The sequence below is a fragment of the Glycine soja genome, chromosome 15 (assembly GCF_004193775.1).
Source record: "Glycine soja cultivar W05 chromosome 15, ASM419377v2, whole genome shotgun sequence".
Taxonomy (NCBI): domain Eukaryota; kingdom Viridiplantae; phylum Streptophyta; class Magnoliopsida; order Fabales; family Fabaceae; genus Glycine; species Glycine soja.
This window is the reverse complement of record NC_041016.1, coordinates 4,501,975-4,526,519: the sequence shown is the minus strand read 5'-3', so window position 1 is coordinate 4,526,519 and position 24,545 is coordinate 4,501,975. Positions and strand designations below refer to the sequence as shown.

The following is a 24,545-nucleotide window of genomic DNA, read 5'->3' as shown; positions in this document are numbered from 1 at the left end:
CTATTGTTATACTTGTATTTTGAAAAAATTATATATTCTAACAAATACTTGTGTTTTAATCAAGTTTTTTTTTTAAATAATTACACTAATTGGGTCCTTTAATTTTCTTTTATCTATAATTAAATTATTTGATCTTAATTCATCTAATTTATAGTTGTAGTAACTAAAGTACTGTACTATGTTTTTATCTTAACTGTCTCATCTATCATAAGAAAAAGATCGAACTTAAGTATTATTCGAACAATTCAACCTTAATGCGACAACTAAAAATGACATAGTGATAATTGTTGAGCATAATTACATTTGAATTACGTTTAACACTAATTATAATTTTTTCTTAATTTTTGCTTAGTTTAGCCTCAATTAATTAGAATTTAGTGTCTTATAGAATTGTAGGCTTGTAAATAAAACTTTTAGCTTTTTCCTCTAGTTTTGTGTCTTTTTTCAAGGTTTTGGGAACACCTAGACACGAAGAGGAAGCTATCACAATAAAGAAGACTTGCTCTCAGCAAGTTATGCTCACCCAAATGAGAAAGGTCGTTATGAAGAGGGCACATGGCAGCTCATGAATGGAGGAAGAGGGTTCAAATCATCTTTAAAATTCACCCAACGAGAAGTGACTTTTGGAATTTACAAAGAACTCGGGCAACGACGAGTATTGCATCCTCTAAATTAAAAAGAAAAGGGCCTTGGGGCATTATAAAAGGGACATTCCCTTGGGTTCAGGAAGAATCAACTTAGGGCAGAGTGAGGAGTCAAAACATACAACACTTTAGGTTTCTTCCTTGTTTTTCATCATTTTCTCTCCTTTCACTCTTGTATTTCTCCATTTTGTTAAGTCTCTCCTAATAATGAGAGGTCAAATCATCTGTTGTTGGGGGCTTGGTACACTAAACACTCTAATGTAATTATATTTAATATCGATTCAATGTCATTTTCGATGTTATTGTTTACTTCCTTTTATTATTGTATTGTTATGGTTTGATCACCCATACACATGTTTATACAGTGTGAGAGTCATTGAAAAATGTTATCATTACTAAGAACTGAAAGTAGCTTCTAATGAACTCATGTCTAGGAATATAAATATTTATTAGCTATTTTTTAATCCTTATTTTGATCTAAGTCACTTGATTTAACTTGTTAAGGGATTAAGAGTTAACCTAAGTGATTTAGGCCATTCTACTAGAGGAATCTTGATTATGATATTTTTGTGGATTTGGGTAACACTTAAAAGAGCATTGAGTAGTGAAAAATTATTAATATTATATCAAGAGTGGTTTAGTAAGGCCAAGCAACCAACAACTTCACAATTTATGCCCCTCCCTCTATATTGCCTTCAAAGTGTTTGTGTTTTCTTGCTTTTGTAGTTGTGCCCTTATTTGACTTATTATTTAATGTTAGTTGATTTTATTGCACCTTTTAATTTTTACACTTTAGTTTCAAAAGCAATTAATCATTTATTTCTATTGCTTATAATTTGGTTACAAAAAGTTATTTTGTACAAATGAAGTTCCCGTAGATACGACACTTAATCTTATGATGTATTTACTACTTGTGTGTTTTGATTCACTCGTTAATCAATTAACACATAATAATGAGTAAATATAATGTATCAACTAAAAAATATATTCCCCAAGACTCATATATAAGCAAAAAAGTAATTTTATATGTTAGACTTAAATATAAGCAAATTTAATTATTTTTTTCTATTTAATGCTATAATTCCTAAAATACCCTTCACTTAATTTTAATTTTATTTTTAATGACTATTTTCATTCATGATAACAAGTTGTAATGAAAAATATTTTAGAAATAATTTTATTTTTTTTACTTGAGACTAATAAAATTAAATGATGTGAGCTATCTGTAAAGTTAATTTTTTTTTATTTATATATAAGTTGAGAGTATAATATTTTAACTACAATGATCTAAAGATACGGCTTTGATAGTATTGACATAATTAATGTGCCAAAGATGTTTATAGTAAATTATATGTTTTCATTCCTAATGTTTTTTATGTGATATTTGTGAGGGATTCGTATTCATGATTGTTACTACCATTGTCCTTTTTATATAAAAGAAAGCATGAAGCTAATAATGTTATTATTTTAAAAATTTGTAAATAATAATAATAATAATAATAGTAGGTATATTATATATGGAGCTTGGGAAGTGGAGTCCCGCAACAAACCTGGTCAATCATTTCATCTTAAACTGTGATTGGGCTCATCTAGTTGAGCCATGATGTGGTTTGTGCTGTACAATTATTTGAGCCCACTTAACCTTCCTTCACTTTCATATATGCAAAAAGAATGGAAGCATACGCTGAGTACTGAACCTCCCTTCATTTGGTAGTGGATAATTCTCTTTGCACCCTTTTTTTTTTCTCTTTAGAAAATTAGTTTCATAAGAATAATTTTCAAAATAAAAACTCTTGAATACTAAAGATTAGTAGTTTTGTTCTTCACCTCACTTGTTCCATTTATTACTTATTGTTTCCAAAAGGAAGGAAGAAGACCCTTACAACGACTTAGTTTGAATTTTCCCGCCGAAATGCCAGTTTCCCGAGAAAATTCATTTTGGGCGGTTCGGAATCGGGCTCGCAGCTCTTGCCGCTACGCAGTCGCAGTCCTCTCCGACACCAGAGTGTGCATTGCCGGTTACGTCCTCGTGCTCTTCATCATCTACACGAAACAACACTCCGATCTCCCCGTAAGCTTCCTGTTCCTCACTCTTCTTTTCTCTACTTCCAATTCCAAATTCAATCTCACACTTTTACTTTCGTTTCATCCAAGTCCTACTCCGATTCCGATGCGCATCGTCGCACGTTGCCGTTCTCCTCCGGCGTCTTCCACTCTCCGGAGGAGGCTTTCCGCTTCGACTACGAGAAGATGGAGGAGGAGTTCAAGGTCTTCGTGTATCCCGACGGAGATCCTGAAACCTATTTCCACACGCCGAGGAAACTCACCGGCAAATACGCCAGCGAAGGCTACTTCTTCAAGAACATCAGAGAGAGTCGATTCTTCACCGATGATCCGCGCGAGCTCACCTCTTCTTCCTTCCTATTTCTTGCCACAAAATGCGAGGCAGAGTATGTCCTCCTCTTCGAGATTACGCATTGCTTTAATTTAATTTAATCAATTATTCCAACGCCGATTTGCGAATTCATAAACTGTTTTGCGAGCGTAAGCTTCGATATGGCTCAACCATATCGATTGTGTGATGTAACTAATTCATCTTGTATCGCAGATAATAAATAAATAGCTTAAGATCAATTTCACTTGGTTTGTTCTCAAATGAATAAACCACTGATTTTGTCTCCTAAATACTAACCTGTCTAATAAATAGTCCGTGATAAAACTATTTAAATAATTTTTGTCTTTAAATTCAGGAACTAATTGAATGATTCCTTAATATTTGAGAATTAGCATGATTTATAATACTTCTAATATTACTTAAAGTATTTTTTTCTTCTACTTTAAAGTTTAAAGATAATTTAAGAAAGAAGATAATGTAATGGAATTGTTTTTTTTACTAGTACAATCATGCAACAAATCTTATTATTTATAACTCTCATCATATATAAGTTTATATTAGGATGACAAAATGAGTTGTCTCGACCTGTTTGGCTTGCCTTATCATTAGCTCGTCAAAAAATGAGATGGGGCAAGTTGGACTTGATATATTGGACATAATGGCCTGTCCTGACTGAAGGTGGGCGGAGGAGCTAACAAGCTGACAGACTAACTCATCCTTTAAAAATAATTCTTAAAAAATAATTGGCAATACAAAGTATTTAAAATAATAAATTAATTTTAAAATCTTAAATCACACCAAATAATAATAGTCTCCCATCATATATAAGTTTATATAAGAGATGGACAAAATGGGTTGACCCACCCTGCCATTAGCCTGTCAAAAACAGGGTGGGAGAAGCTGAACCACTCATACTTGATAGGTTAGACATAGCATCCCACCCCATCTAAAAGTGAATTAACGAGTTAACAGGTTGATCTATCCTATAAAAAAAATGAAAATCTCTTAAAAAATAATTGACCATACAAAGTATTTAAAATAACAAACTAATCTTAAATACTAAATCACACAAAGTATTTAAATTACACAAAATATTAATAGCCTTCAATAATAACTAATAATAATAAGTCTATCCAATATCTAAATCGCAACACAAAGTCTTAAAATCTTAAACAATACAAAGTAATTAAGCATAAACCAAACTAAAAGATCTTTCCTACCATTTTGTATTTTATTTTAGTAGTCTCATATATTAATCTAATTATTATTTATAAAAAACAATTAATATTATGGGCTGATGGACCAACCTACCTTTGGCCTGACAGGTTGACGGGTTAGGTGGGGTGTACCACGGTGAGCTGGTGGGCCAAGATCTCCATCCCGCCCACCAAATTGATAGTAAGTTAGCGGGCCAGCCCACCTGACCTGATTGATTTTTGTTTTATATCACTTTAAAAGAAAATTATTAAGTGATTCAAGACCATCACATGTTTATATGATCTTGAATAATTTTTATGCTATATATATTTATTTTTTTGTAATTTATGATAAAAATTTAATTAACACTCATTTATGTGTAAAATGAGTTATGTAGAGATCAGTAGAAATCAGATCTCAAATCACGTAATAATTTTTCTTTTGCTTCAAAAGTAAACTCTTCATAAAGTAGCAATAGATTCTAAATACTATTTCTCCTTGGTGTATGTTTGTGTGTATGACATTCAAATGTTATATAATCGTGGTGGTAGCTGCCAAGCATAGTTTCCGATGTGAATTGTAATGCACATATGAATATGCAGGGGTTGACTAACGAGCGTATGATTGATGAAGTAGAGAAGTATGTGGAGCACCTAAAGTTGAAGTACCCTTATTGGAACAGAACCTTGGGTGCTGATCACTTTTTTGTTACTTGTCACGATATCGGTGTCAAGGCTACTAAAGGAGTTCCACATCTGACGAAAAATTCAATTCGAGTGGCTTGTTCATCAAGTTATGACGACGATGATTATGTTCCACATAAGGATGTTACCCTCCCACAAGTTCAACTGCCATTTTTTCACCCTCCAGGAGAAAATGACATCAAGAATAGGTAGCTTCACTTTTTCCTTTTTCTTCTAAATCAATCCAAGAGAATTAGTTTCTGCACAAAAACTGGAATTTTTCACCCACCAGAAATGGAAATTTCAATTAATGTCAATGGAAATATTGCAGGAACACATTTGCTTTCTGGGCTGGTCGTTCTGATTCAAGATTGAAAGATGATCTAATGGCTATGTGGGACAATGATACTGAACTTGACATACAGAACAAGAGTTGACCTTCGAGCGACTGGTCCAGTGGTATACATGGAAAAGCTTTATAAATCCAAGTTTTGTTTGTGCCCTCATGGGCCTGTCGGCAACAGTCTTATCGCAGACTCAATCCACATTGGGTGTGTTCCAGGTAAACCATATCTGGTAGTTGAAAACCACAACTTCTTATGTTCTGTTTTGTTCTCTTCCAATTCTTGTTAGTTACCTCCTTGTTTTATGACTTCGTCAACTTGTCTGTATCTCTTCTGCAAGTAATGCCCATGGATATGATTTTTTTGCATCCAGAAAACTATTACAACTATTGGAAAGGGTCTCCAGACTCCAATAGGGAGTAACAGACTATATATTTGCTGGTTACCCGACGGAATTTTCTCTTGAGAACATACTTTCAGTCTTTCACATTTGAAACATAGGATAATGCTCTAAGTATCTAATCAACCTAGTCCCACTCCCACTTTTGTGACAAAAGTGTGGATATATCTTTTATCAAATTTCATTTGCTACATAAACCAGGGATCGGGAAGCTAATCTATTACATAGGAGAAGAAAATCTAGAGAAAAAAAATAAGGAAAAGAAAATGGTCAAAGTAAAGAGATCCCTTCTCTAGTGCACCTCACCAGTTATCAATCAGATCATGTTGGTAGCCCGGTATTGCATCCAAGTATCTCTTAAGTTTTACCTGCGCATATCATGTAAAGTGGTTGCTTGTGGAAGTTTGACATTCTGAATTTTCGCTTCAGCCATTTCTGCCATTCATAATGGAAAAAGTTATGTAGAACTAGTCTCAGAAGAGTGATTTGCTTCTTGTCTGTCTATTTACGTAGCTTACCTCAGACTTTTTGGTTGCATTTCACATATAAGCTGTACTATTGCCATACATAAAAGAATATGCTGTTCCTCATCTCCCTTGTTTGTTTTTAAATTTAAATGCTGCTTCCTAACGGAAGCTCTTGTCTGCCTTTCTACAGTTATCATGTCAAACTATTATGACTTGCCTTTTAATGATATTCTGGATTGGAGTCAATTTTCTGTTGAACTGAAGGAAACCAACATTTATCTGCTCAAAGATATTCTCAGAAGCATATCTGAGAAACATTTCATCTCATTGAATCGGAACATAGTGAAGGTACTATCAATAATACTAAAGTTCAGTTTTTTAACTTCTAGAAATGAAACGATTTGATGGGAAATTGTAAGGATAGTACTGATATTACTTATCCTAGTATAAGAAGTTTAAAGTTTGACGTCTACTTTCTTTTCAGATAAAACATCCTTCGTACTAGTTTTATGTTGGTGAATTGAGAGGATAACAAATCTTACAATAATATAGACGATCGCTTCTATGATTCTGTCTGTACATAAATGTTGATTCACGAAGTTACATCTTAGTAGTTAGCAGTGCGGGCTGAATCTTAATACACGAAGTTCAACTTGACTGGAGGAACCCTTTATACTCTTAAAGTAGAAAATCATTAATCTCAAATATTCAAACTAAAAGATAATTTAGAAAGAGCAGTCCACAAACTCTTACACTGCTCCTCGAACTCCCCCTTTCTCTCCCAAATTTCTAAATCAAAGAAAGGAAAATGGGGCATTGAGTATTTGTCTTGTCAGAAGATTATAACCTCTATTTTTTCTGTGCATCTCTTTAATTTTCTGCTTTTGTTGTTCAGATCCAAAAGCATTTCAAGTGGAATACACCTCCAGTCAGACAAGATGCGTTTCATATGGTTATGTATGAAATCTGGCTGCGCCGCCATCTGATTAGGTATTGATTTTTCCAATGAACTCAGTCTTATTGAAAGCAAAGAATTGTTTCTGTACATAAATTTTGATTCAATAATCCTGACCCCACGTTGGAGAATCCCCAAAACAATTGTAACCTGAATTCGAACTTGTTTTACCACGAGAACTTCTCTGTATAAAATTAGGAATGTAACAGCCTCTTTTAGCAGAAGAGATGTTTAGGTCTGCATGAAACTTCAAAACCTTGCAAGAAATAAAAGGGATTTTGAAATGAAATGTATTCACGGGAAAGCAAAAGATGCGGGTGTATGAGTTTGGAATATTACTGAAAAACTGTTTTGGTTTCTGGTTCCTTCAGAAGAGAATTCAGACTTTTTTTTTTTTTTTTTTTATAAATTAGATTATACATAAGCTAATTTTAATATATGAATAAACTCATTTTAACCAGAAAAGCCCAATATCAATTCAGTATTTCATTTTCTTTTAACCCCGCCTCCCCCCATATCTAAAACTATATAATTTCAAGTTTTCAACAATAACTAATTTCCTGGGATTTACATTTGCTCATTATGAACAATAACATGGGAGATATTCATCGATCGGGAGTTCATTTAACTATATCAGTAGTTGAATAGTAGGCATACTACCCAGGTAAGATCTTAAAAAGAAACCAGGTAAACAACGCGCGAAAGTTTTTTTTTTTTTTTTTAATAATGAAAAGCTTACTTACTTTGGTATGCACTAAAGAATCAAGTTATTCATTTTAAATTACTACACCTACTGTTTGGGAATAATACAAGGCTAGATGTTACATGATTTCGGGTGGAGAGAAAAAGGAAAACAGAAAAACAATACAGTGAACAAAACTAAATAATGGGCAATTGGAAAGGAGATATGTCATGAGCCACTAAGAATAAATGCTTGGAGGAGGCTCTGCGCTGCTTGGGTTTCATCTGGTGTACCGGATATGACAATAATCCTGTCACTTGTTCCGGGACGAGGCTCATGGACAACAACATTGGCACCCGATATCTAATTAAGGACAATAAATAAAGTATAGATGACCAACGAAAATAATTCACAATATATTCGTAAATAAAAATATAAAACATGAGAAAATACTCCCTGCATTTTAAATTATATGTTATTTAATGTATTTGCAAAAGGATTAAAAAGTTACTGAATCACCTCAATTATTGAAAATGTAAGAGCATTGGACTATTTTATCTTTAAAAAATTGTCACTCCATCAGGGTCCTCACTCCTTCCATTTATAGTCAAAATATCAAGAGATAAAGTTGATAACGATAAAAAAAGTCACATTTTCTTGGTTTTCAAAAATGACACAGGCTGAAACAGAATAATTTTCCTTAAAAGATAGATAACTTGAAACAGATAATTGAAATCAAATCAAATTCGTGATCACAAATGCAACTTCATAAGAATAACATGGTAAGCTGGTGAACAAGAAAACAAAAAATATACATATATAAACTTATCCAAGTTTGTGTACCTGTCTTAGACGAGCCAAATTGCTACCATTTTCCCCGTATACACAGTCAATAGTATCATCAGGAACCACAATTTCTACAATCGTATTAGTCACGATAGCAGATTTACTTCCACTGCAGACCAAAAAAAGAACAGTAATTAGAAATTGACAGTTTTGGCATTCTATTTTAAATGTTAAACTGATTATTTCCATCATTCTTTTAGAAACCATGTCCTTGTTAGCTACAATTTCACCCCAAAGCAAGGATTTCAAATAAGAGCAAATGAGCAATGACCCAAGGAAAGCAATGTCAAATCAAATAGTATATACCAGTCATGTATAAGTGTTCTTCACTGGACTGATAGAACACCAATAAAGTATAATGCTGAATACAGAAATCACAAACAATACACATGCTGTCCTCTAGACAAAGGTCTGATGCAGAGAGTCTTTTCTGTCCACAAATAACAATACCAGCCTAATAACACACCCTACTATCAAACATATCCTAATACACAGCTTCTGCTATATTCTATTAATAACTGTCACGAAGGTAGTTTCTAATACTAATACAGAATTACTACAGAACAGCTAATGCAGGATAAGTTATTTTCTATTAAATATTCTAATAATAGATTACTGTTCCTAACTTCTGCCTAGAACTGCAAACATGACAGACTGACAGTTATAATTACACTTACATCTTAGCATACATGACTATTCATAATTATTATCAGTTCCCATCACAGAGTACTTACAATGCAAGGTACAATACCACTAAATATTCTTGAGTTTAAAAAAAACAGGCACCCTCAGTTTATTACAAAAGAGGTTTAAACACACACGTGGGCGCGCATACACACACACACATGGCTTTGATAGGATAGCAGAACTTATTGTTTGCTCAAAAATATTATAAGATGACACAAATAAGCAACTACTAAAGAACATGATTGGAAAATGTGAAGGGATGTGCATGCCACAGGCATCTACATCCATTACATCACACCATAAATAGCTCTTAATATTATTGAAATCTTAAAACTTGAGATAACATGAAAACATCGTGTTTGTTTCAGATCAATATATATAGATTTGCAATTTGGATTTAAAACAAGTTTAATTTGTTTTGCAAATCAACAACCTCACAAGTTCTAAGCCGCCTTTTCGAGATGTCAATCCCAAACTAAAATCATTAATGCCTCTGGAATTTATCCCAGCCACTGTCTGCAATCAAATTTTAATCACAAAATAGTTAATAAAAAAGTAATGATCACTTGTCAAGGTAAAGTTGACCAGCACAGAGAGAGAGATATACTGGTGGCGCCCATAACCCTGGTGAAGAAGGACGATCTAAATTTCTAGTCCATAACCCCGGTGAAGAAGGACGATCTAAATTTCTAGTCCATAACCCCGGTGAAGAAGGACGATCTAAATTTCTAGTCCATAACCCTGGTGAAGAAGGACGGTCTAAATTTCTAGTCCATAACCCTGGTGAAGAAGGACGGTCTAAATTTCTAGTCCATAACCCTGGTGAAGAAGGATGATCTAAATTTCTAGAAAGACCAAGATGATCAATGCCTTGAGCAAAAGTATGTCTACTCAGACTATGAGAAGTGGCTGGGGGCAGTTGACTTCCAAGAGGAACAACATCCTGCTGTCTCCCATAGGGACTGGTATCAACTCGTAGAGAAGAAAGGCTCCTTGTTCCAGCACTATTCTGTGTGCTGACAAAAAGATTATCTCGCAGTCTACCCATTGCATTATATAATGCATCTTGCACACTTGAAAACTCTCCTGATATCTGAGGGAAAAAATAGGATTTAGATAGTATAACTAATAAACACCTAAAGATCACCCCAAGGATTTCCATGATGACTTACAATAAATATAGTGAACATATATTAGGAGTTTTAGGCAAAAATAGAAATGCTCTGGGAAAAAAGATTGCTATCTGGTCAATTCATACAAGTTTCTTAGAAATCTTAGGTTGAGAATGTTAAATTCCCATGTTTGGTAAAAATATTTTAAAAATCATTCTCAAGATTCTAGCATTCTCAGTATCATTTTTAAATTAGGTTTCCCACTAAAACTTTTCCATAAAAAGGGGAAAGTTTTTTTTTTTATAATAATTATGTCTCTCATTCCTGGGAATATCTTAGACATGCCAAACATATTTATGAGATTCCCAAAAAGCATGATTTTTGGGGATGAAAAAAGATTCTGTATCGCAAATGTCCCCTTAAGGAATAAATAATTGCAGAATTTATGTGGCAATTAGATGCATATAATTTAAAATATTTAAATGTTACATAATTAAGATTGATGAAGGCAGAAAAGCCTGGGAATATCGTTATTAAATTAGCATGATGAAGGATGAGAAATTTTATTTTAATTTAAGGGGGAACAATTTATAAAGTTGCCAGATACACAGAATCACATTCACTGAGAAAATCAAAAGCATTCTTCAGCATGTTTTAATTGCAAAATAAAATAAAACAAGTATAATCTCCAAACCTGTACGACTTGATCATTATCTGATGCACATTTTGGCACCTGATCAGTCCCAATTATTCTTATGTTAGCCCCAGTTGCCTTTCGCATTTCTGAAACTATTACTCCACCTTTTCCTATCAAACAACCAACTTGGCTTGATGGGACTACGAGACGTACAGTAACAATTGACCCCTTATTTAATCCAGAGTCTAGCCCCTTCTCAAAACCAACCTCAATGGACCTGGAGAAAACAAGCACAGCAGCCTTTTGTGCAGGGGAATATCTTGACTCAGGATTCTGTAGAAAAATGAAGCCACGACCAAAGAATAAGTTGATAAAACAGTAATAATAATAATAATGATATACAAACAACTGCAAGATAAACAAGTAAAAACGGAAAGATCATATTTAACAGACCTCTGAAGCAGCAATAGTAATTAATCGATCCTCGCACTCAGCTACTGCAGGACCAATACTTATTGTAGCCCCTGTCTCACTCTGAAGAGCTCTAACAATATTGCCTCCCTTTCCAATAACTCCTCCAACTCTATCATTTGAACAAAGTATTCTGAAGGTGACTTCCTGCTTAAGTGCTTTTGGTTCCAAGGATGAGACTCTATTAACTTCTGTTGGCAGTGAATGAATTCTGGTGGCATAGCTGTTAGAGGAACTGGATAAAGTAGACAGTGCAGAGCTCCTCAGCAAAAGATGATCTACAGTCTCATGTTGTACAGCAGTTAAAGTCCCACGCGGAGCTGCAGTTAAAGTCACACGTGGAGCTGCAGTTGAAGTTGCACGAGGAAGTGCATCTAAAGCTTCATACTGAACTATTTCATAAGGTTTGCTCCCCATCATCTTTGTTCTATCAACAGGATGACAATCTTGAAGACGTTGGGAGACCGCAACAAGTGCCTTCTTTACGGATGACACTCTGCCTTCTATCTACCACAGTCCACAAATCCAAAAGATGTTTCCTCAGCATATAAAGAGAGAAATTTTGCACAGCATAAATAATTTGAAGCACATTTACATATTCACGTGTCCTTTAATGGTTAGTTAAGAACATATTACCTAACCCATGAAATATAATTCCTATCTGATGTGCATCAAAGGCAAAAGATGCCTGTGAGACACAAAACTCCTATTACCCTCTCGACAATACACTGCTAGCAACCAAGCTCTCACCTTCAGGTTCTAATTATACAATAAAGAATTGGAACTCGAAGGTATTAAAAGGAAAAGTCAACTACAAACTTACTATTAAAAACCCATCCAATCCATGAATCAAATCCAAATACATTCAGAGAATGAGAAAGCAGAAGGGACACCTTTCATCTTATTTTGGGATTTCTTTGAGAAGAAATCAACTTCTTCCATTGTAAAATAATGTCTCTTAACATCCTTTTATGAGGCTCATTATCATAAGAAATAGGTGATTATACAAGAATATATAAATATTATTATCAATTTAGATTTTTTGTTATAAACTTATAATATTCATATCACTTCATTTGAGTGTTTTTTCTATATAAATGTGAGTGTGCGGGCGGGTGGGTTTGGGCATGCATGTGTGATGTCGGCACGTGGGTTCAGGAATGTGTGTCATGCATGAACCGGTGTTTTCAGACATTATCATTTATCCAAGTCAGAGTGTCCATGCTTCATAGACTATGAAGCACGGATGCCTCTCTTGTTTGCTGTATCGGACATGTTTCCGACACCGACACACTGACACTTGTCCGACACTTCTTATTTGGTGTCTAATTTAAAAATTATTTTTTGTTGGCTTGAACACTTAAGTTGTCACCTTTACACAACTCATACATTTGAAAAAGCATAGAAGGTTTGTTTAAAAATGTGAATATATCATTAATTTAGATATTTTGTTATATGTTACTCATATCTCATTTCATTAGAGTTTCTATGTTTGTGTGGTATGCGGTGTCCCCTTGTCTTAGATTTTAGACATTAGTTGTGTCGAAGTGCAAGGGTCCATGTCATGTTCAATATTCGTGTCAGAATCCGTGCTTCATAATTCATAGATAATAAATGACTCAATCGTTGTCCCTAGGTAATAAACAACCAACAATCTATCAAATTGTCCCCTCTAATCCAGAGGTATTAACCTTTTCAACTTCTAAAATATCCAAGTATGTTTTCTGACATCTGACATCACGAAGCAATATTCTACAAAATCAGAAGAAAAAAAAAACTAATCCCACAACCATAAACTAACAAACCATATCTATCAGCTCCACCTGACATTCTTAACCCTAAAAAACTTGAAAGAACAGAAGACAACAAAGCAAAACAAACACCATCAGTAGTAACAGAACGACTCTGTGGTGCTAACCTAAATGTTGAATGACAAATGCTAAAGCGAAGAAGAGCAGGAAGCAAAAATACCTCAATGATTTCATCGGAAGCGGAGGCACAAAGTGGCAAATCATCAGTTAATACCCTAATTTTACACCCGGTTTCCTTCTTGATCCTCTCCACCACCTTCCCTCCCTTGCCGATGACAGAGCCGGCCTGCGCCGCGTCCGCCACGAGCCGGCAAGACATCACCCTGTCCCCAACGTCGACGCCTTCGGTCTCCGCCGCCACTTCGAGGATCCTATCGAACACCTTCAGCAGCGCTTCCTGCGCCTTCGACACCTCAATGACCTCTTCGTTTCTCAGCAGAATCTTGCCGCTGAGTGCGGCGTCAGCAATTACCAGGATGATGCGGTCCGGCAACTCCTGTGGCGCATCCTCGATTCGGATCTTGGCGCCCGTGGATTGCTGGAGAGTTTTGATGACGGAGCCGGACTTGCCGATTACGCCGCCGATTCGGGAGGCGTTGCAGAGGAGGCGGAAGGCCACGTGGCCGGGCGGCACGGACAGCGGAGGCGGAGGCTTGGATTGCCTGGAGCGCTTTGAAGGTCCGTTTGGAGGAAACGGATACGGGTCGGGTGCGGAGCGCTTAGCTGGTGGAGAGAGAAAGTTGCTTCCCATAATATCTTCTCTCTCTCTCTCTCTCTCTGTGGGAATTCGAAATTGTGTAAAGCTATCCAACAGGCAACAAGGGTTGAAGAAAGTCAAAAAACAGTGTTCTGAATTCTTATGCTAAAATGCGCCGAGGAGAAGGGCATCGTGCGCGTACTGCACCTAGGGTTAACCAACCCGCGCAAATAGATTGTCCCACTTTTTTTTTTTTCAGTTTTATACTGAGGATCCGTATGGGACCACGTTGACGACTTGATGGCATGGCGTCACTGCCAAAAGCTGATCAAAGTTTTTCTAATAATTAAATTACACTTCATTATATTTTTCATGTTTTATTAAGAATTTACTTATTTATTTACTACAATAGGAGTATTTATATCATGAATTATTTATTAAAGTATCTATCTCAATTGATTGAATATGATATATAAATTATTTAAATTTTTTTCTTTTATTTTATAAATAAAAAAATTATTATAAATTATTTTTTTTATCACTTCGTGTTCATGGACTTTATTTTGTGATCTGGAGAAGGTTAACTATGCACTTGTATTGTATGGATGAAATATTACGAGGAGTGTATACTTTTGATCATTATCATGAAATATTAAGGATTTTGAGATAGATTCATTTAAAAAATAGTTTAAAGTTACAACTAAATATATTCAAATATTTTAGACAATTATATTAATCAAGATACTTCAATTTAGAAACTAAATTTAAATGTTAAAATACTTCAATCCCTCAAGTTATAAAAAGAGTCAATAAACTAAAATATTTCAATTCCATATATTTAAACAAAAATATTTAAGGAATTTTATTATAATGAATACCCACATGACATATTCCTTGACACTCATACTAGTCCTTGTTTTATAAGGAATATAAATATATTTGTTTAAATTATCTATGAGTATCTGTATAACTATCAATCTGCTATGCGTTATGGATTTTATCCGTGAATTTTTGCAGTTATGAATATTTTTGTCATCCTTACTCACGAGCCAACAGATAGCAACTCTAAGCAAACATATAGACACTCCAGTGAATGTATTGGAGGCACCTAAACCGATAAGTAATTTATGTAGAAGACCACACACTAACATTAACTGTGAGCTTTCTAGTAATGTGTAATATGATCAGGAATGTGTGAATTATATCAACAATAGTTCAAAATAACAAAACAATCTCTATTTCAGCACAAACAACCTAGGATTGAGGAATCATCCAAACTTGTCAACGGGTCAAGGAAATCAAGTTCCTCGAAGACTTTTTTTTTTTTTTTTTGTCTAGAAGACAATAGAATTTATAGAGTAGACAAACGCAATTTTAGAAATTACGATGCCGCCATCAAATATCTGGAAGCACGTTTAAGACAACTAGTTAAACATACAGGATAGTTGTTAGAAGGATCTTCAAACTCACTGACTAGTAACACTGTTTCAAATCCCAAAGGTAATGTCAAAGAAATCACTATTAAAAGTGAAGAGATAACTTCTCCTTAACCTAAAAGAAGCAAAGGAGAATAAGAATGAAGATCAACAGGAGACTCATTTAGTGCCTTTTCTTCTATAAAAAAAATGTAAATATTACAACACTACAAAAGCATATTTACAACATTAATTCATATGTTCACGATTAACAATTTGCACGATTTTCATCCATTCAACTTCGTGCAACCTTTAATAAACAAATGTGCTGATAAAATGTTGTATCCTTGAGCAGCTCACACTGTTGAGTTTGAACACAAAAGACAAGAAGATGATTTTTGAGATAAATGTGCTAAATTAAATAATAATTCATAATCTTATAAAAAATTCCGGTTTGTGGACAGTGCAAAACAAAGTGGAAACATAAGAGAATGACATTTAGGTAATGGAAGATTTCATTCATCCAAAAAGAGAAAAATTACATTTAAGACGGTATAATTAATTTTTTTTAGTGCGTACACAGTATAATTAAAGTAAGAATAACTATGATACATCAGATACTTCGCAAAGGATAATCATTTGGAAATAATAGTGCACATAAGGTTAATCAAAGATACCATGTGAACACAGTACTACAGGAATGAAGAGATATTAATTGGGCTTTACGTTGTGGCCTGGTTCTGAAGTCATGAATACCACTTCAGTATGTAGTTAGCTTCTAGTTAGTCAAGCTACAGAAAATGTGCTGAAGATACCAAGTCATCAAGTAAGAACTGGAAAGTAGTCAAATCCCCCGATTCTATATGTTCAGTACGTTGCTTGGAAGAAAGATAGTTCTGATGGAAATCTTCAAAAGCTGTACAGAAAAGAAGGGGGATGTGAAAACCTATATTAGGACAACTTTTTTGTTCATTCTGATAACCGTGAAATAGCTATTTTGTAGCCAAAATTGAATACTGTATAACTCAAACGGAAGACCCCGCAGTGATTAATGTTATATTTCCATTAAAGCACAAAGTATGCTAGCATTCAACAAAACCTGGAAGTCTGGAACCAACAAAAAACAGTTAGAATCTTCAATCATATTAAAGAAGCCTGGCTACATGATATCTTGATAGAAAAGTTATTAAAATCATCAGGCACTTTATGACAATTCCATGGAAAACCGGATTAAAAAGAAAAGACAAACTAGAAAAACTTATTGCATATATAGATTAAGCAAACATTTGGTTTAGAATTTGGTAGAATTCATTTTGAACTGTTTAATGTGATCAAGATATGTGCCCAAATCAATAGAAAGTTCATGAATTGATTTTATAACTTTAAAATTACAACAACCAGGAAAAATTATTATTTCTTAAAATAAAGGTTACCAACTAATACTTAACACTCAACATTACAAAGCAGATAAAAGTTGAATTTCTATTTTGATAAGCTAGATGCTTACTTTCCTTTGGCCCAGGAAAAAGTTAGACTTCATTAACACCCAATCAATGCTAAACAAACACTAGAATACCATAAGAGATCATCACAAAAAAGTGTTAGAAAAATAAAATAAAATGAAAGGAATAAATAAGAAGAAAAATGCAAAGCCTTGAATTAAATAACAAAATAACTTTAATTGACACTACATGAATCAACAATGCACTATACCATACAATAAACACAAGGAAAAAAATAAATTAGGAGAATAAATATTTAGCTTAGATTGAAGTGCGCAAACACTATCCTTAGAGAGAAAACACTTTCACTGCACTGATAGGAAAATCTGATTGCGCTCTTCTCCCAAGATACGACAACCCATTGGTTCCGATCGTGTGCAGCGAAGGCATCCCCAACCTTCTAACATTAATGCTCTTGCTCTCAAACATAAATTTTTTTATAAGAGAAGAAAGAGAAAATTTTAGAAAGAAAGAAACTAGATTGTTATTGTGCTTGTGTCTTTCTTAGAGAGGAGAAAAGAAATATATATAGACATACACCACCTTATGCAATGATAAAAATATGATAGTTAGAAACTAACTTACTAGTGTCAAACCAAACCTAACAAATTATTGACTCATTAAAATAAAATCTTAAAAAGATAAAAAATCTAATTTTACGTAACAGATCCTAAAATAAATATTTTATTTTATAAAATAAAATTAATATAAATAATATATATTATAAATTTTAAATTATAAAACAAATATTTACTAACAAGTAGCTTCAAATACTTTGTTATAAAAACAAGCACTTTGCTCCAGCCAAGCAGATAATTTTATCCACTAAACATGCCAACAATATAATTTCTTTGCTTTTATTGATCCGTAGGAATCAAACACAATTAACAGAAGATATACAACAACTCATACAACTTATTCAATTAACTTTAATGAATTAATTAATTTTTTGTGCAGAAGATTAATATGATATTATCATTAGTAACTGCTTCTATGAAATCTTAAATGCGGAGAACTTACCAACAAAATCTGTAGAAAGAATTTACAATATGTACAGCAAAACCCTATTGCTGAAGCCTCAGCCGATTGAAGAGGATCAAAAAAGGATCCTCAGGGGCCAAGTACACAAATCCAACAACAGGCCCTGCTTGGATGGACTGCAAATCAACATACGGCATGCTTCAATCAGAGCCATTTAGAATAAAGGATGATTCAAAACCAGATTTGAAATAGCAGGATAAAACAATAAAACAATTATAATCTTATTTTTTTCACTCTGAACTAATATCAATTTAATGAAAATAGGAGGAAAATGACATAGAAAACAGTGGGAACAATTATTGGGATACAAAAAGAAAACATACTGCTTACCAATCCAAATTCTTCAGGAATTATTCCCTTAAGAGGAAGCTGATACCTCTTTCCTACTTTTGCTCGAAATGCCACCTAAGGAGATCAAGGAACATGATACATTGACAAGTATACAATACAGTGCATAACAACAAAATTAGCCAAAAAAAGTGAATGTAAATACATAACTGAACAAAGAAATATTTTAGCTTACATTAAACCCTGGGTCACTACTACATTGATTAGTTAATGCCCAGTGGAAAAACTGCTAACAGAACACATTGAATACTTTCCCTCAAACTAGTAACAAGCTTGAAGTTTTGGTGCTTACCAACCAAACAGAATAAATTGAATATTTTCCCTCAGCATAGGTTATATAGGTTGCATTAACTGAAAGAAATATTTTTGAGTTAACATGTAGTAGATGCATTTTTCTCTATTGTATATTTAATCCACTCACTGATTTAAGCTTCGATGAGACACTTCCAACTTACAGCACCGAAGTCCAGAAAAAAACCCTGCAATTGAAGACCACAAAATGGCTCTCACACCTTCTCACAAATTAAATGACAGTGATTTTGCTTGATCTCATGTTCAACCTCTACAATGCATGTGACCTTAGTCATCAGTTCACCGGGCAATTGAGAGTGAAAATGTGCCAAAATGTCAAAATTTAAAAATCCTACAGTGCAGGTGCAACTTGAGTGTCTCTCGATATTTCTTTTTTATTTAGAAATGTTTAATAATAATAAAATTAATATGTAATACTTTTTAATTTGAATTTAAGTTTTTGTTTGTTCACAAATTATTTCTAATTACTAGTGTCAAACATGTATGTTAAAGGCATGTTTTAAAATTAACGGGAAATAAAGTGTGAATTAAGTAAATTGAAGTCTGAACCATATGACTTATTATGTCACATGGGTACTGGAGTCCCACACTGTAGTGTCTCTATTCAGAGTCAGACTTGCACAGTCACTTTGATCTGAAAATTACAAGGAGTGAAAGTGTTCCCTAAACCATGAATTCAGTTTTTCTTAATCACTTATTTTTGGACCTCTTCCTATCATGTGCATACGAAGATATAATCAGAAACAAAACTCAACCAATTCTTTTTTTTTTTTTTAATTTTGTAGTAAACATAAACATATTTAAACATACGGTTTAACTTTTAAAAAATCATATATTAAAAATTTAAAATAAAGGAGCCTAGTCAAAATAAAAGCAAGAAATGCAAAGAACGACTTTTTTTTTTCTTTTCAATAAACAAATACTTAAAAGCTAAGAATTGAAAATATAGTGTCTGTTGTCTTGGTTCCCCGTCCGTCCGTACACTAACCTTGGAAATTCAAAATTGAAAAAGAGCGCGTCCTTGCCGCTGCTGTTTCATTGAAGCGAATCGCATGAGATTCAGCTTTGTCTTTTGTTCCCTTTCTCAACAACGCCCAGGTAAACCAAATCTAATCTACTCTTCACATCGCGTGCCCTAGATTTTGTTTCATTATTCATTAATACGAATACGTTTCAATTCCACGTATGTGTCATTTCTCTGATCCGCTTCGGTTGCCATTGTTCAATCATCTTTTAATTTCTCAAATCAAATCTTTTGTTGTTTGACTTCGATTTGTGCTCTAGCATATAATATTGTGTCCGTCTCTATTATAATATTATATCATTACTGAGTTAAAATCTGTGTTGGAAGGGGGAGAATAGAATGGACAATGTGTATACTGAGTTGGACACTGCCAAAGCAGAAGTGGAGAAACTCAAGGCTGAATGCCGACTCAAAACACAACTTTTCGACGGTTTGAAGAGAGATCGTGCCGAAGAATTTCTCAAATTTCAAGAAACTAAGAAGCTGGCTGAGGTACAGGCACGTGAGCTCGATCTCAAGTCTGAGGAGATCCATGAACTGAAGAAAATTCTAGAAGATCTCAAGTCTAGTTTGCACGAAAAGGAAGCACACGTTGCACATTTGAGTTCGGAGAATAAAAAGATCCAAGCAAGTTCTACTGATAGGTTGCTCGAATTGGAGGGAAGTAATAGAGAGCTGGTGTTGGCTTTAGTTGAAGTGAGAGCAACAAATGGTTCTCTGGAGCAGAATGCTTGTGCCAGCGAAATTTCGAACCTTAAGGAACTCTTGTTGGCTGCAGAGAAAAAGTGTTCAGATGCAGAGGAAAAAGCACAGCAAGCTACAATGCTGAAACGAAGAGATGACGTGATTCTGCAACTGGAGGAAGAGAATATCAGCATGAAAGATAAGATTAAATGGAGGAATGAACAGTTTAAACATCTTGAGGAAGCTCATGAAAAGCTTCAAGTTGAGTTCCGATTGAGCAAGGAGGAGTGGAACAAGGAGAGATCTGTGTTGCTTGAGGAAATGTCTTCCTTGCAAATTAGCTTGGATTCTCAAACAAGAAATGTGGAGGGACTTCAGTCACGTTTGGAGATGTGTAACCATGCATTGGCTCATGAAGAGAGCAGAAGGAAACTCCTGGAGGTTGAATTTTCTGAATTCAAGTCTAGCTTTGAGAATGTTTTCACTCAATATGAGGAAAAGAAGTCAGAGATACAACTATTGACAATTCTGAGAAATGACAAAATAGCACAGATGAGAAACTCACTAGGAGAGAAAGAGATGGTGGTGAGAGAACTGGAACGTAAAATTGTTCAACTTGAACAAGATAATAAGGAATTGGGAGATTTACTTAAAGAACTCAGGGAAGCTCAGATCAATAATGGTGGAGCAAATTCAGTAACATCAAAGCTCCGCAACAAGCTTAGACGGTTGGAAGAGGTGCATAAAAACTGCGCCTCAATTCTCAAGTCTAAAGAATCTCAATGGGGTGATCAAGTGGCAAAGATGGAAGCAGATATTGTTACTTATAAGTCTACACTGACCAACAAAGAACAAGAAATAAGGGAGCTTGAGATGGAATTGGAAAATTGTTATTATGCCATTGAAGAGAATCGCTTGGGACTCTTGATCTTTAAATCTGAACTTGCTGAGGCTTACTCCAAATCATTCAGGGGCAGGGCAGACCCTGATAAAGCATTTGATATCAAAGAGAATGAAGACATGGTTCTAATTTCTGCAGAGCAATTGAGAGTGAAAGACAAGTCTCTAAAAACTATGGCACAAGCTGCACAACAACACTCTCTGTTGGAGGAAGAGCTTAAACAACAAAAGAAAAAGCTCGAGGAATCATCTGAGGGTCAACTAATCTTGGAAGAGCAACTGCTGCAGATGGAATACACCCTACAATATGAAAGAAGTGCGGCATTTGAGGCTCTAGAAGTGCTGGAACATGAAATAGCCAGTAAAAATGATGAAATATCTCGATTAGATTGTGAAGTACAGGTTTGGAAGTCTACTGCTGAAACCCTTAAAGTTTCTTATGAAGAAATTCAGGGAACAAGTAAAAAGATGAAAGCTTCCCTTCTATCGCATATTGAGACTGAGCAAGCCCTTAAGCAGGCCAATGAAAATCTTCTCTGTATTGTCAAGGATCAGGAAAGAAAAACCGAAGATCTTCTACTGCAGATTGGTTTATTGGAAAGGTGCAATGCAGAGAAAATGAAGGAAGCAGAAAGATGTAAGCAAGAGAATGAGGGTCTTATTCAAATAGTAGAGGAGAGGGAATGCTGCATAAAGGATCTTCATAAAGATATAGCCATCAGCTGCTTGAAGCAAGAATCCATGGAAAAAGAATTAGAAGATGCAATTCATGCCCAGCTGGATGCAGAGAAAGCCCTCAAGCAGGAGAAAGAAATTCTTTTGAAGATTAAAGATGTGAAAGATCGAACTATTGAGCACCTTCAGGGGCTAGCTACAGCATCAGAGCAAGATTTGTTAGGTGCGCTGTGTTTTTCTTTCTCAAAACAAGTGGAAAAGTGGATTGAGGTCAGTGTGCTTAGGGACGCGTTGAAAAATGCAGAATACCTGGCAAAGCTAGAAATTGAAGAAAAGAACACGAGAATAGTGAAATCAGAAGAATCAATCTTCCATTTAAAACAAGAAGCAGAGCAGCTTCAAGCGTCACTGGAAGCCTTGAAGTTTGAAAATGAAAAATTGACGGATAAACAGCAGACCATGGAATTCATGATAACGGAGCTCAAGTTTGAGAACGGAAATTTACTGCTAGACATCATGAACTTATCGACAGAAAGGGAAGATATGCTGGTACATTTTGAAGTCATCTTTGGCAGAATTGGAGAGTTGTCTAGTGGGGATATGCAATTGATGGAGATGTTGGGGAATGTGTTGAATACTTCTGAAGATGAAAATGAAATAGCAATGGGTTCAGTAGTTTGTGACAAGCCACATGAGTCTGCTAGAGATAGTGCAAATGATCTTCTTTTTCCTCCCACAACTAAAAAAACTGAAGAAAATTTTGATGGACGATCCCCATTGAGAGAGGTTAATAATTTGCATATGTAGATCAGAAAAGGAATGTGTAATCTTGCTGATGGAAACGCCAGAAAGGTACAGGTTCAGAATAATATCCTCTTCGCATTGGCATGTTTAATTGTTTATGACATTAAATGCACAGGTAGGCAAACTGTCCCTCAAAACTATAAATTGAAAATGCAGTTAATGAATAGGCTGTAGATAGGAAGCTTATAATATTTTTTTCCTGAACCTCATATTTTTGAATTTTTTATTTATTATCTAATAATATCCTCTTTGCATTTGCATATTTGAATTTTTTATTTATTTTCTAATAAAATTTTATTTTGCGTTGAGTCCCTAATAAAATAATACTTTTACTTTTTATCTTTGATATTTTAATTAGCGAATTTTGTTTTAGTCCTGACTAATAACTAATAAAAAATAATTATTAGAGAACAAACACAAAATTTATTAAGTAATGAGGAACTACAAATAAATGTTAAGAACAAAAAAAATTATTTTTATTAGGGACTTAAAACAAATATTTATTAGAAAACAAACATAAAAATCGAATATTTATTAAAGATAAAAAATATATTTAAGGTTTTTTTTAGTAAAACCCTATTACCCGTCATCTTCTCAATAATACAAATGTCATTTACTATTATGTTATAACACTATTGAGGACAATACTCTGGGCTGACATTCAGAGAAGGATTAACTGAATTTGCCATGTGAATACTTCATATATCCAAAAATTTCCCATAATTGTATACAAGTTGGTGCTATTTTGTTTCATAAGACCACAACTAATGATTGATATTTTAAGGTTTAGTTGTACTTTTGGTTCTTTTGCAATTTTCAAGTTTAATAGTTTTTCTATTTTTAAAATTAAGTAAATTTAGTTCTTTCATCAATTTTCTTTCACCTAAAACATAAAAAATTCTCATTTTTTTTATTGTAATATTTGTGGGGTCTATGAAAAATTTATGATATGAAATAATTTTAAAGGTTTAGAAATTAAAAATTTAGCGAGAATTTGAAAATATTAAAAGGATTTTGTAGGATTTAAGATTTAAAGAGGGGAAAAATAGAAATTCTTTTAATTTTGGATAAAATTTGATGCTTTAGTCAGTGAATTATGAGTATGAAAATTGAGTAAAAATGAGAATTTGAAGATTTTTGATAAAAAAAACAATAAAGTGATCAAATTTTCTAAGAGGAATTCAGTTATAAATAAACTTGAGAATCAAAATTGCATATTTGTATTCTCAAATTTTCTAAAGAGGAATTCAGTTACAAATATGCAATTTTGATCGTCAAGTTTATTAAGCCATGTTTTAACTAGTCTCATTGAGTGCTACACTGTACTTTTTCATTTAATAAGTCATCTGAGAAGTTCTATGGAACATGCAGGTGTTGGCCGTTTGCCCGTTTCACAAGCAAGCAGGACATCAAACATCTTACATCTGCATATAGAAGGAGCCGAAGATAAAACGGCGTATTCTGTTGTTTAAGTACATGTTTAGCTTTGCATTTGGGTTGCAGTGACACGTTACAAGACACATTAAACGGACAACGTAGAAGACAGCTCAGTGATGCATTTGTGAAACTCGATTTTGGAGGCTCACAACCGGATGCTTAAACACTGAGTAATTGACGATATCTATCTATGTTTTGTTGTTTCAGTAATTGCCACACGTTTCTTTGAGACGTTTTGATTAGATGAGTGGTCAAAACTATTGACAAAGTGTTGGAAATATTCTTTCTGGTTCTTTAGCCACATGGGCAAGTCTATTTAAACGATTGAATTCTTTGATAATTTATGCAGAAGTTGCATTAACTTGTTTTTAGCAC

At 34.1% G+C, this 24,545-nt stretch overlaps 4 protein-coding genes across 8 annotated transcripts; 3 read left to right on the top strand and 1 right to left on the bottom strand.

Annotated features, from left to right (window-relative positions):
- Positions 1-2,503: 2,503 nt before the first annotated feature.
- Positions 2,504-3,230, top strand: LOC114387844. The gene is made up of 2 exons (XM_028348060.1): positions 2,504-2,715; positions 2,799-3,230. Exons 1-2 carry the CDS (start codon positions 2,557-2,559, stop codon positions 3,138-3,140), a joined length of 501 nt encoding a protein of 166 aa, XP_028203861.1. The 5' UTR covers positions 2,504-2,556; the 3' UTR covers positions 3,141-3,230.
- Positions 3,231-4,765: 1,535 nt separating this feature from the next.
- Positions 4,766-5,467, top strand: LOC114387845 (probable glycosyltransferase At5g20260). Its single transcript, XM_028348061.1, has 2 exons — positions 4,766-5,128; positions 5,251-5,467. The coding sequence occupies exons 1-2, from the start codon at positions 4,827-4,829 to the stop codon at positions 5,354-5,356; spliced, it is 408 nt and encodes a 135-aa protein (XP_028203862.1). The 5' UTR covers positions 4,766-4,826; the 3' UTR covers positions 5,357-5,467.
- Positions 5,468-7,790: 2,323 nt separating this feature from the next.
- LOC114387843 (KH domain-containing protein HEN4-like) lies at positions 7,791-14,251 on the bottom strand. 4 transcript variants are annotated; one of them, XM_028348057.1, is made up of 8 exons: positions 13,492-14,251; positions 11,503-12,027; positions 11,107-11,382; positions 10,119-10,393; positions 9,908-10,079; positions 9,734-9,816; positions 8,611-8,722; positions 7,791-8,130 (listed from the first exon to the last, which is right to left on the bottom strand). In XM_028348057.1, exons 1-8 carry the CDS (start codon positions 14,080-14,082, stop codon positions 7,996-7,998), a joined length of 2,169 nt encoding a protein of 722 aa, XP_028203858.1. In that variant the 5' UTR covers positions 14,083-14,251; the 3' UTR covers positions 7,791-7,995. The 4 variants fall into 4 exon arrangements, with proteins under 4 accessions (XP_028203858.1, XP_028203859.1, XP_028203857.1 ...); XM_028348058.1 differs by having other exon boundaries at positions 9,908-10,098; positions 10,138-10,393; XM_028348056.1 differs by having other exon boundaries at positions 9,908-10,393.
- Positions 14,252-19,611: 5,360 nt separating this feature from the next.
- On the top strand, positions 19,612-24,531 carry LOC114387059 (uncharacterized protein At4g38062-like). 2 transcript variants are annotated; one of them, XM_028347168.1, is made up of 3 exons: positions 19,612-19,744; positions 20,009-22,781; positions 24,105-24,531. In XM_028347168.1, exon 2 carries the CDS (start codon positions 20,010-20,012, stop codon positions 22,734-22,736), a length of 2,727 nt encoding a protein of 908 aa, XP_028202969.1. In that variant the 5' UTR covers positions 19,612-19,744; position 20,009; the 3' UTR covers positions 22,737-22,781; positions 24,105-24,531. The 2 variants fall into 2 exon arrangements, with proteins under 2 accessions (XP_028202969.1, XP_028202968.1); XM_028347167.1 differs by having other exon boundaries at positions 19,998-22,781.
- Positions 24,532-24,545: the final 14 nt, after the last annotated feature.

What these genes read in the sequence shown, in the direction of transcription:
- LOC114387844 (XM_028348060.1), top strand. Translation starts at nt 2,557, where the DNA reads ATGCCAGTTTCCCGAGAAAATTCATTTTGGGCGGTTCGGAATCGGGCT. An exon ending in AACAACACTCCGATCTCCCC is followed by an intron (nt 2,716 to 2,798) that starts GTAAGCTTCCTG and finishes GTTTCATCCAAG; the next exon opens with TCCTACTCCGATTCCGATGC.
- LOC114387059 (XM_028347168.1), top strand. Translation starts at nt 20,010, where the DNA reads ATGGACAATGTGTATACTGAGTTGGACACTGCCAAAGCAGAAGTGGAG.
- LOC114387843 (XM_028348056.1), bottom strand. Translation starts at nt 14,082, where the DNA reads ATGGGAAGCAACTTTCTCTCTCCACCAGCTAAGCGCTCCGCACCCGAC. An exon ending in CAGGGTTATGGGCGCCACCA is followed by an intron (nt 9,817 to 9,907) that starts GTATATCTCTCT and finishes ATTTGATTGCAG; the next exon opens with ACAGTGGCTGGGATAAATTC. An exon ending in GGCGGCTTAGAACTTGTGAG is followed by an intron (nt 8,723 to 9,733) that starts GTTGTTGATTTG and finishes TTTGGTCTGCAG; the next exon opens with TGGAAGTAAATCTGCTATCG.
- LOC114387845 (XM_028348061.1), top strand. Translation starts at nt 4,827, where the DNA reads ATGAATATGCAGGGGTTGACTAACGAGCGTATGATTGATGAAGTAGAG. An exon ending in GAAAATGACATCAAGAATAG is followed by an intron (nt 5,129 to 5,250) that starts GTAGCTTCACTT and finishes GAAATATTGCAG; the next exon opens with GAACACATTTGCTTTCTGGG.